This window comes from Saprolegnia parasitica (genome assembly GCF_000151545.1).
Source record: "Saprolegnia parasitica CBS 223.65 unplaced genomic scaffold supercont2.83, whole genome shotgun sequence".
NCBI classification, from domain to species: domain Eukaryota; phylum Oomycota; class Saprolegniomycetes; order Saprolegniales; family Saprolegniaceae; genus Saprolegnia; species Saprolegnia parasitica.
In genome coordinates, this window is record NW_012156477.1 from 120,161 (window position 1) to 131,623 (window position 11,463).

Below are 11,463 nucleotides of genomic sequence, written 5' to 3' on the forward strand. Positions count from 1 at the left end.
CTAATCGTCGTCGTCGCCAATGTCATGTTGTTAAAAACAGCGCTTGCATGTCTTGCGTGTCGACGCCATGCCGCCGCAAAGGAGCGTGGGACGTTGAAGCTACGCGTGCTGGTCGGACGTGGTCGGAAGCCGACCGACGCTGGCGCCAGTCGCGGCAACTGCGCGACTCAGATCGGTGCGAAAACACATGGTCACCACATCGAACCCCGCAAATGGTTTATGCATGCGTCAGCGGCGAGAGCTACGTATGCGACTCGACCCCGCCTTCTTGATGTCGTGCGCGAGATGACGCAGGTCCAGTGCGACCTGCCCGAGGCGCTCGCGACTTCGTTTCGCCCGTTCGCACCAAATGGCCCGCGTCGTCGTCCTCTGCAAGCGCCTCGAAGGTCAGCACGTGGCGCTGGCGATGCAGCGTCTGTCGGCGTTTCCCACAAAAACGCCATTGCCGTTGACCTTGCGTCACGCGGCGACGAGGTAAATGCGATGGACCATGCAGCGGTGGCAAGGAAACTGAATCGTGGACCTGTCAGCCGCCAAATCGAGTGCGTTTGTCGAGCAAAGACCGAGCTGGCGTCGATCCAGCGTCTTGAGTAGCGCGACGCTGTGGGCCACGCATCGCCGCGAAGGCGGGTCGCCCCTTCTTCAACAGCATCGTCCACGGCCACCACCACGTTGTAGCCTACTTGCGCATGCATCGACCAGACGATGGAAAGGCCCCCGAGCGGCCGCCGCTGCAGTCGTGTGTCGTACGCGTACACCCGCGCCGACACGACTGTGTCGTCCAGTGCAATGTCCTTTCTGGTCGATGGTTTGTGATACAGTAGCCGACACGACCTGTCTTGTACTTATGCGATAGTTCATTATGTATAGTTGGTATGAATAATGTCCTTGATGGTGCGACATGGTAGTGCCACTCAACGCTGTAGCACGCGGCGTGGGGCGGAGACGTCGCGAGCGGGCGGCAGGGGTAGGGTTGTCACCGCTAGGGGTAGGGTAATATGAAATCGAGCTGTCCTGCCCGCCGGGTGCCGCTACAACAAAAGGAAAGGCTGGGTACTGTGTCTACCTATCCACAGTATAGACTTTCATCGCGAGGGCTGCCATCTAGAGGACAAAGACGTCACTTTGATCGATGCGATGGACCCTCGTCAAAACACGCAGAGAAGGCGGTGCCAAGCGAATCCCGCATTTGTCGACCATGAGTTTACAAGCAAGCCACCCGCCATGGCCTCGGCACACATAGTCAACCGCGAGCTCTCTTCCCACACACACAAGCAATCGCATAGTTTCATACAGTTGGCAACACGTTACGCGACACCAAAAGAGTGTCACGACCGGCCCCACGTCCAGCGCTTTTGGCACAACCGGCACAGCATCGCGGCGCAGCCCGACCGACGGTCCGTAAAGATGCCGCAGTGGGGGCACTGCTGGTAGCGCCACTGGCGCGCGCAGTGGTAAAACGCCACGTCATCGGCCGTGACCGGCCCCGTCGTCTTGCGGAGGCGCTGGAACTCGGCGCACGACAAGCCGAGGTGCCAGCGGCAATGGCACGTGCTGCAGAGCTCGGTGCGGCATCGCGCACACGGCATGCGCGGCTTGAGCCCTGCCGCGCTCACGTACTGGCACTCGGGGCAAGCGACGCCTCGGCCCTTATGGAGACGGTACATCTGCGCGACCCGCGACCGCGTCTCCGATGGCAGCGCGAGGCCGCGTACATGGCAAGGCCCAATCACCTCGCTGCAGCTCTGGACAGGGCAGGTCATGGGCCCCGGAATGGACAAGTACTGGCGCAGACACGCGACGCAGACGCAGTGCCGGCACGGTAGCTCGTGCCATGCGTCACGGTCCTGCCGCGGTCGACCAAGCACGGCGCGGAGGAGGGCACTGTACCACGCGCCAGGCGCGCAGGCATCGTAGCAGATGACGCAGGTGGTGTGCGCCATCGGTCCCATCGAATGCACTTTGATCGGATATGGCCGTTGACCGTGACAGGAGGCGACGACCAATCGAGGTCTTCCGCCCGTCCCACGCCAAGCCAACCGCCTGATGACAAAGGCGGAGCATGGAAGGTCCCCTTTAAAAGGCAAGGAATAGGCCATAGCGTGCTGCGGCAGAGTGCTCGGTTGAGCTGTACTCGTACGATCGCTTACAGCGAGTGGCAACGTTGCTTTTACACAGTGGAATACGTTTTGACATTCTGTTTGAATGCAGCGTTTGCGTATAGCATTTTGAAACAGAATACCAACGCGACATTCTGTTTTGCGTGGTGGGCTGGCGACTGGTATCGTTGCTTAGCGCATGACGCATCGAGCGTCATTGCAAGCCCATCGTAGCTGGCATGCTGTTGGCGCTGCAGCACCGCTGGCCGCCATCCATGCAAAGCTATTGGCGGGCGGATACGCACGTACCAGCAGAACGTCAAGCAACCAAGCACGTCGAGTGCTTTGACACGGGCTCGAATGATGTGCCTGCGTCTTGGGCCGGCTCGTAAGCACGGACGAGTAGGGTCGTGTCTCCCAACCTATAGATCTCTTTTCTGGCGACGGCACGCACGGCCCATCGGGCGAAGCTTGTTAGACACTTTGCCCATGGTCGCAGGCAAGTTCAAGCATGAATGAGCGAGCGCTCAGGGGCTACTCCCAACGATCGCCTCGCTACTGAGAATCGGCAAATGGTATGCGCGTCGAGGACTGCCTTGATGCGACTTCGAGTCGTTTCCACGTTGCGCCATTGATGGGGGAAACTTTGGCTCTTTAGTGCCATCATGCAACGGATCTTGAAAGATCGCCACAGTGCCCAATCTGTATCCGGATCTAGATAGGGACAGAAACGCGCGACGTGGTCGCACTTGGTTGAGGACCGACAGCAACGAGCGTGCTTGTCACCATGCGGCCAACCGGCAGGTCGTCTTGTGCGCATGTGCCGGTCCACGGCTCTGGCTCAACACCAGTGTGGTGACCACTGCGCTCGCGACTGCTACTGCACCGTTCATGTTTCCTTCGCTGTGCTTGACGTTGACGCGCTCGCTGATCTGCCACTTGCCAGTCCCAGGTGCTTCTCGGCGATGCTTGAATGCGAGCTGACAAGGCGCCCGGTGGCCTATGGTGCACATCGAATATACACTGATAAATTTGTGGGTCAGGGAAAAGCACTAAGGACTCTAGAGGGACTAACATAGACACAAACTAACCCACAATATCGATAGATCTCAACTAGAGGAAGAGTAATTGTGGTCTCGGGTCGCGTAATTCGCAAAATCAAAGAAGTAGTAGGCATCGGCACGGGGCCACCTTAACACAGATATAGATGTATGGGATTTGGTCGAGCCTTGGCCTTATAGCCGATGTGCACCGTACAAAATCGTGGCATCCGTACAACGCTGGCGTGTGTGAAAAACGATCCACTGTCTTGAAACGCTGGATTGCATCGGAATCCTTACAGTCAATAACACGTGTTGGACACCAACGCAGCGACAACCCTTTCCACAACAAGAGTTAGCATAACCTTAAATCAATCCTAATTGATACATGAATTCATCACAGCGGCGAGGACACCGTGTAGACAAGGTCTGTCATACGTCCGCCGCGTCCTGTCCGTGACCATGTCTAGCTGCGACACGCGCAGTCCGAGCCAATCAGTGCCAGTCAGCCAGCGGCAGTCAGAGTACAAACCGCCGGTCACCATGCACATCAAACTGCCCTTCAAGCGCCAGCCGCGCGTCGTCGGCGGGCCGAGCCTCGCGGTCCTCACGGACCCGGACCTCTTCACACTCGTGGCCTCCTACCAAGACGGGCTGCCCAACTCGCTCGTGCACGAGTTCCGGCGCTACAACGAGCGCCTCGAGCGGCTCTTCTACAAGTCGCAGCCGAATCTGCGCGCGCGCACGTCACCCGCGCTCTTCCGCGGCTACGTGCTCGTCAAGCTCCTCAAAGAAGGCGACATTGCCTTTGCCCTTCAGCTGCTTCGGATGTGCCCCACGAATGCCCTCCTCCTTATTCCGCACCGTGGCACCAAGTACCCGGTGACGATGGACCACGCGGTGCGGGCGCGGAGCCTCCCGCTGCTGACTGCGCTCCACGAACGCCAGCTCGGCATGTGCACGCGTGATGCAATGGACATTGCAGCAGCCAACGGCGACCTCGACATCGTCCAGTTCCTCCACGAACACCGCAGTGAAGGGTGCTCGTCGGACGCCTTTTTGTTTGCGGCCAAGCGCGGCCATACGAACGTCGTGACATTTCTACGTGAATATCGACCGGCGGATGAGGACGTGATGCCGCTCCAGCCCCACGGCCGCGCGATCACGGGCAAGGATGCCTCCAAGCCGGACTGCGCCGTGCAGTAATCGACCAAGCGGTATTTGACAGCGATCGAAGGTGTCGACACGTGGCCATCGCAGTGCACAAAGCATTTGGAAGATAAGCGTCGAGCGCGCAAGCGCGACGAGACATACCACAAGTTGGTAGATGAATCAACATATGATGTTAACACAAATAAACCAGTATGTAAGCACGTCCGCGTTGGATCATCTTTGTTGTTGACCCATGGATGGAAGAAAAAGAAGTGGGGATCGGAGATGAAGCGAGCGCCATGGCAGTCACATTGTATAACAAGGGTCTATGTACTACTGTTTATAAACCCTCAACTACGATGGAGAGAGCGAGGTGTCCCGATGGCGACATACTGGCTCGTTCCGCAGTGTACTAGTACGTGGACACCCGTACAAGGGTCCAGACGCTTTGGACCTTGCAGACGCAATCCGACGTGAGCGCTGCAACGCCTTGATTTTGGCCAGTTTTTGAAAAAAATCCAAAAAGATTCTAGGACACGTAGTAGTGGCGTCCCATCACGATCCAACGACAAGTGTTTTGTAGGACATGGACTATTGCATGACGCAGCCCATCGCTCCTTCGCCGGGATCATATTCGATACGAACGCGCGTCTCGCGCCGGTGTTCGTCTTGGGGGCGATTTTCTTTCAGGAACGCAAGGACGGCCTTGTGCTTCTTTGCCCTCTTGAACGCAAGCCGGGAGCAGCCTTCGCTGCGGTGTTGATGCAGAAACTGGACGATCTCGAGATCGCCGTTGGCCGCTGCCGTGTCCATCGCGAGCTGCGAGCAAATGCCAATGGCAGGTCGTGCGTGCAGTCGCTTTACTAACGACAGGTTGCGGGCGCGGACCGCATTGTCGATCGTGTTGCGGATCAGGATCGAGACGCTACGGGACGGGAGTTTGATGTCGTTGTCGTCGGGAAATGTGTCGAGGAACGTGTGCGCGAGGTCGCAGTAGTTGTCTTGGAGGAGGCGGCAGAGGAGATACCCGCGCATGCAGAGCGGGTCTTGCATTTGCTTCAAGTCGGGGTGGACTTGGTACTGGACCATCTCGAGCTTGGCGTAGTAGAGCTGGAACATGTGCTGGAGCGAGCATGGCACACCATCTTGGTAGGCGAGGATGACCTCCCACAAATCGGGCTGCATGAGGACGGCGCGGGCAGAGCTCGACGATGGGATCATTGCGCTGCTACGGGACCTTGGTCTCTTTTTCAAACTAACAAACCAACCCACTCGGATGCCTGCAGGGACAGAGATGTCGCACGCCGTGTCCAACAGCTTGTCCACACCGGTTGCCAGTTTGCCCTTTGCAATTGTGGTGTTTTTCTAGCCCATTTCTTTTCGCGCCTTTTTTCAAACGCGCGAGTCATGGCATACAATGTCCAATGTCCATGGCGTGCGTCGTGCACTTGCCAAAGTGACGTTCGTGCAAGGCAGTGAGACATCTGGTGGCTGCTGCGTTGTGTCCAGAGCTCGCTTCAGATCGCTCAGCAGAGCCAAAGGAGCTTGATCTCTCGATGCTGGCCAAACGTGCGCAGCAGCAAGAGCGCCTCGGTGACGCGGGCGTCGTGGACGAGTCGGCACAGCACGTAGCCGCGGATGAGACAGCTGTCGGTCGCCAAGTGGCACAGACAGCAGGTGGTCTAAAGCGTACATTTTCGATGCAGCTTGTCCGTTGTTGTTGAAATGGGTCAAATTATTTAATGAGCAGAGCTCGCTGGAAGAAATGCAGCTTGTCCGTGTAGGACTCGGCAAACGCGTCAAGAAGCGCACGCGGGGTGTGCCCTTGGTACTGCGTGATGCGCGCAAACAAAGGTCGCGTCGAGGCATCGACGCCGCGAGGCGTCCGAACTGCGAACGTCGCGTGCCGCGCGGTTGGTCGGGGCGCCTCAAGAGGACTCGGAATGCGCTGGCGATGTCGTACGCCTTCAACGAGCAGCCTTCACGACGCTCGTGTGACAGAAACTCAACGATCGCGAGGTCGCCGGCGGTGTCCACGGCCAATGTCGTACAGTGGCCAAAGCGAAGCTCGCCCTAGAGCAGTGGAAAACTGCCGGCGCATTGTCCATCGTAACCAAAAGAGTCGAGGGCACGAGTTGAAGCGGAAGCATAATGTCGATTGGGTGCGGAAACGCGCGCAGAAGAAGAAGGAGCGCCTTGGAGACGAGGCGACACAACATGTAGCCGCGGAGCAGCGGCGGCGACGCGGACTCGCACAGATCCGGGTGGTCGAGGTACTGCACGTGGCCGAGCGTCTCGTGGTAGGTGCGAACGACGTCGCTGAGCGCTTTGGGGAGACCAGCTTGGAAGCCAAAGATGCGTGTTAAAAGGTCTTCTTGGCCGAAGACGACCGTCGACGTCGGCGCGCCATCGAGTCGATCGGCAAACTGTTTTTGAGATTCGGTCGATCCGCGAACAGTGCGAGAGATATGCTGCTGCCATGTCCATCCAACCCTGTTGGACGCAGACATACGTACACCAGTGTAAATAAAACGTACGCTCTGACGTCCATTCTTTCATACGAAACGGTTAAGCGAAACCGTTCGCTATGGCGGTTACAGGACGACATGTAACCGACGTGGACAGAATGTCGTATTGAAACATGTCATTGTGCGCTGTATACAGCATCGTGGGTGAAGAAGCACCGACTCCATCCTATTGTTTGCAGCAACGAGAACGTCGAGTTCCACGTCGTACCAGGACGTGCGTATGACTTAAGGCATCTCTCCCGAAGAAACTCTGCGCGCTGTCCCTTTGAGCACACAGGACAATGTACAATAGAACAACTATACTCCAAGATTACTGAATCGCACACGACAACACATCGGACAACGGCACCTTGGGCTCGCCGTAGACCGGTGGCCGGACCCGCGCGTCGTTGGGTCGATGCGCCTTGAGAAAGGCCAGTACCTCCTTGTGCTTTTTTGCCTTTTTGAACGCAATCTTGGAGCACCCTTCGCTTCGATGCGTGTGGAGAAACTCAACAATGGCCAAGTCCCCGTGCTCGGCCGCAACGTCCATGGCTCGCACGGAGGCCGCGCCGAGGCCTCGTGCGTGGAGCCGCTTGATAAGCGCCAAATCGCGGTGCTTGGCCGCGCTATCGATCGTCCACCGAAGCAAGGGCGAGAGGCGCGACGGCAGCTTCAGATCGCTGCGGCCCGAGAACTTGTCCAAGAGCTCGTTGGCTTCGTCGCAGTAGCCTTCACGAATGAAGCGGCAGAGCATGTAGCCACGGAGACGAATCGGATCGACCAATTCGCTCAAGTCGGGATGGTACCGATATTGCACTTGTTCGAGCTTTGCGTGGTAGAGTGCCAGCATGTGCTGCAGTGTGCACGAGACACCGACTTGGTACGCGAAAATGAGCTCACGCAAATCGGGCTGGACGAGTACTTCGTAGGCCAAGGATCGAGCCATCGAATTTGCTTTGTGCTGGGAGGGAAAATGCGGATGTGAGCGACGCCATGGACGCGGCGGCGTGTTGACGTGGACAGGATGAGTAGGGTTCTCACGTGCGACACGACATGTCACACAGAACTAGGCTCCTCGTGGACCTCCGCGAGAACGACCTGAAGCCAGAAGTGACCTGAAGTGACCTGAAACCCTCATTTGTTTGCAGTCATACCGGTCAAGGACAATACGACCAGAGATACCAGCAGGGCCCTTCCACGACTCGTACAAGGGTTTTGAGGTGTGTGGCGCGCTTCCAGCTATGCTCTCGGCGCTGGAGCTCTTAAGTTGCGCAATGAAGGTGTGGAAAGAAGCCGAGAGCAATCTACCTTCAACTGGTGGAGATGTTGCCTGACCCGGGTCGTGCAAATTGTCGCACGTGAAAAAGACGTGGGATATCGATTGATACAAATTCACACAGGCAACACACGTCTGCATATATGGGCAATTTTAGAAAACACACACATCGGGTGTGGTGAAATATTCAATACGAAAGGTTGCCACGTCCACGGATGCCACGGATGCATTGCTGATAGCTCTGGAGACTGAGTGGAACTAAAATTGCACGATGACGGAGAGAGTCGTGAGGACATTTCCGCTCAAAACATGTTTCTCGGTCCTAGCGCATAAGCCTTGGGCACCCTAATTTGACGCAAGACCAGGAGTGACCTCCGCTGCGTCGGAGGCAGCGAGGGTATGAATGAGTCAGCGGCGCTCATTCAGGCGTCCTATTGCAACGTCACAGTGCCTCAGGATTGACATCATGTCGATTGTCCAGCTGGTGTGTGCAAGAGTTGCCTTGGGCTCTCGATGCCATTTGGAGAGACGAACATCGCTTCCTTCGGAGAGGCCAACAGGGTTGGTGTCATCCTTCGACGTGCTGGACAGCGATGGTAGACCTGGAGTTGTATCGATCTCAGCACTTCACTCCGTCGGTTGTTCTTGAAGCGGGTCGTCGTCTATTACAATAGATAAAAGAATGATGCTAAATAAATTTGTCGGACTTTCTTCGTTGTGTACACTCGGCGGAGGAACTTGATCTAGGCAGGCGGAGGCAGGAGCGCAATCCGCGGGAGAAGGTGACGTCACGGCCACTCGTGTTGGGCGAGGAGTCGGACAAGCCGACGTAGCGCAGGCTGCTCGGGCTCTTGAGCGAGGCTGTGGTGCAAGTGCAGTTGAGCGACACGAGCCGCCTTGACGGCAATCGTCCATGGACTGGGCAGCGGAGGTATGCGCGAAAGACGCGATCGTTCCGGACTCTCCAGATGTTGAATCAGACGCAGACGAGGAGCACGGCCAGAGGTAGCGGAGCACGGCCAGAGGTAGCGGAACGCGGTTTGGTGCATGTTGGAGGCCGTCTTGGGCGTCGAGTAGAGGTAGCCCGAGAGCGTTTCACTCCGTCGGTGCCGTCAGAATTGTGTTTATAAACATACATGTGTCGCCACTCACTTCAATTGCTCCCTCCAAGCCGCGTGGAATCGAGATGCTCGAGTGTCCGAGTGCATACAACGAAGAAAGTCCGACAAATTTATTTAGCATCATACTTTTATCTATTGTAATAGACGACGACCCACTTCAACAACAACGAGTTGAAGTGCCCTACCGTCCGGCGTCGAAGAATGTGCTCTATCAGCATGTCCTCAACATCCATTGACGATACAGTCGCATGAATCCATCCTTGCTTCGTGCTCTCTATGGGTAGATCCCCCTTCTTTCGACTCGTCGCACTTCAAATTCCAGGATTCTACTCGACAGAGCGTGAGGATATACAGTGCAACAACGTTGCAGCCCCGACGTTGCAAATCTCTCCACGTATAACACTAGTCGGAAGCAGCTACCAGTAGTACGAAACGATAACGAATGACAGGGGACAGCCGAATGGCATTATCGTCTCGAACGGTCGTCTGCAAGCAGATGCGGACAAAGGCTCTGCAACTTGCGGAATATGCAAAAAAAGTCGGATCGCGAACCGAGACATGCCATTCGTTACATTTCCGCCAATCAGAGCGCGCCCACGTGGGCTGTGGCGCGCTGGCCCTCGGACAGCATTTCGCGTTTCGCCATGCCGAGCTCGAGTGCGTACGCGATGGCGTTCACATCGCTTCTGCCCAAGACGATGGACCTGCAGCAGTCGGGCGCGATGAAGTCGTCGACGTCGCGCCGCACCAAGAGCAGGTCGAGCCACTACACGCTCTACGAGATGCCCATCACGTGCCCGATCACACGCCGGTCCTGGGTGCTCCGGAAGCGCTTCTCGGACTTTCTGCGCTTTCGCCAGCAGCTCCGGCTCCTCAGCTCGATGATCTCGCCGCACCCGGACCAAGTCGTCACCATCGACATGGTCCACTCGATCCTCTCGGTGCCGTTTCCGAGAAAGCACAACTTTCATCGCTTCGAGTCGCACGTGATCGCCGAGCGCACGGCCATGTTCCGGAGCCTCCTGACCCAAGCCATGGTGTGCCGAACCGCGGCGGTGCTCTACACACAAAAGATCTCGCTCTTGCTCCAGTGCGCGAGCATGCCCTCGGCGTTGGCTCCGCTTGCCGCCCTCCTCGAGTCGTTCCTGAACGTCCCGCCGCACCTCAAGACGACGCACTTGGTCGAAAATGCCGCCAACGCCGGGTGTGCTATCTGCCTCTGCGACTACGAAGAGCGCGAGTGGCACGTTGCGTGTCATATCGTGCAGCTGCCGTGCCGACACTTGTTCCACGCCAACTGCGTGCTCGAGTGGCTCCAAGGGCAGCACACGTGCCCTCTGTGCCGCGCTCCGACCGAGACCATGGAAGGCGTTTACGTCGCGCCGCCATAAACGAAGACAACTAATCTATTTGATCCATTGATGACAGGTCGCGCGTTGCAGACCACGGTGGTACTAGCGTATACCAGGGCCGAGGAAGACCACAAAGCAACCGATACATCGCATCGGAGAAGGGCCAGCGAGAAGAAGTGTGTTCATGCGCCACCGACACAGCGAGCGGAGTGTAGCCCAGTCCCGCACCCGAGATGCAAAGCAATCTGCTCGTCAGCTATAGAAAGGCCTTCTTGCCCACTTTTTCGACTCTGCCATTGAACGAGGAAGCTGTCCTGGGCACTTCAACCAACACGAACAGGCTACCGCTGGCGTCCGATGTGACGCCGCTGAAGTTCGACACGCTACTTGCAAGAAGCGAGCTCTAGGAGGAGGAGACGGTCGCTAGGTTGAGGGTAACCCAAGGGGATGCCTGAAGACTGCCGAGTGCGACGCCAGTGATGTTGGCTTGAGCGTACAAACTGACAAACTCGGTCGAGATGGCGTACGTTGGTGGAGACGTTGTGGGTGTTGGGTTCGCTGGCGCTGGCGTGAAGTCCCATCCTTTTGTACCGCTGCCCCTATAGCCCGGTGCTGTTGTTGGTGACCCTCGTAGAGATCGCGCCGTGTTATTCCAAGAAGGCCGATGTGCCGATTTACGAGCGAGAGGTCGGAATCAGCACGGGTAGCCCCCAGCATTGTACCGCTCATCGTACTTGTGTGCTCCACCGCGTGGGACTTGACCATCGTAGCAACGGTGTGCGACGCCAACCCATACCCATGCGCACATCTGCAATAGCTTGCACGGCTCAAATGCATTCAAGACAGCAAGGTTACTGTCTCAGAGAACGGCGTGGGAGGCCCGGTGGGGCAGCGCGGCGGGCGCCGAGAGCCG

General features: G+C 57.3%; 5 protein-coding genes across 5 annotated transcripts; 2 read left to right on the top strand and 3 right to left on the bottom strand.

The window, feature by feature from the left end:
* Positions 1-1,328: 1,328 nt before the first annotated feature.
* SPRG_12125 (hypothetical protein) lies at positions 1,329-1,943 on the bottom strand (the record flags this gene model as incomplete). The annotated part of the gene is made up of 1 exon (XM_012351629.1): positions 1,329-1,943. The coding sequence occupies one exon, from the start codon at positions 1,941-1,943 to the stop codon at positions 1,329-1,331; it is 615 nt and encodes a 204-aa protein (XP_012207019.1).
* Positions 1,944-3,682: 1,739 nt separating this feature from the next.
* SPRG_12126 (hypothetical protein) lies at positions 3,683-4,345 on the top strand (the record flags this gene model as incomplete). The annotated part of the gene is made up of 1 exon (XM_012351630.1): positions 3,683-4,345. The coding sequence occupies one exon, from the start codon at positions 3,683-3,685 to the stop codon at positions 4,343-4,345; it is 663 nt and encodes a 220-aa protein (XP_012207020.1).
* Positions 4,346-4,882: 537 nt separating this feature from the next.
* SPRG_12127 (hypothetical protein) lies at positions 4,883-5,512 on the bottom strand (the record flags this gene model as incomplete). Its single annotated transcript, XM_012351631.1, has 1 exon — positions 4,883-5,512. One exon carries the CDS (start codon positions 5,510-5,512, stop codon positions 4,883-4,885), a length of 630 nt encoding a protein of 209 aa, XP_012207021.1.
* Positions 5,513-7,129: 1,617 nt separating this feature from the next.
* Positions 7,130-7,651, bottom strand: SPRG_12128 (hypothetical protein; the record flags this gene model as incomplete). Its single annotated transcript, XM_012351632.1, has 2 exons — positions 7,130-7,289; positions 7,311-7,651. The coding sequence occupies 2 exons, from the start codon at positions 7,649-7,651 to the stop codon at positions 7,130-7,132; spliced, it is 501 nt and encodes a 166-aa protein (XP_012207022.1).
* Positions 7,652-9,838: 2,187 nt separating this feature from the next.
* Positions 9,839-10,589, top strand: SPRG_12129 (hypothetical protein; the record flags this gene model as incomplete). The annotated part of the gene is made up of 1 exon (XM_012351633.1): positions 9,839-10,589. The coding sequence occupies exon 1, from the start codon at positions 9,843-9,845 to the stop codon at positions 10,587-10,589; it is 747 nt and encodes a 248-aa protein (XP_012207023.1). The 5' UTR covers positions 9,839-9,842.
* Positions 10,590-11,463: the final 874 nt, after the last annotated feature.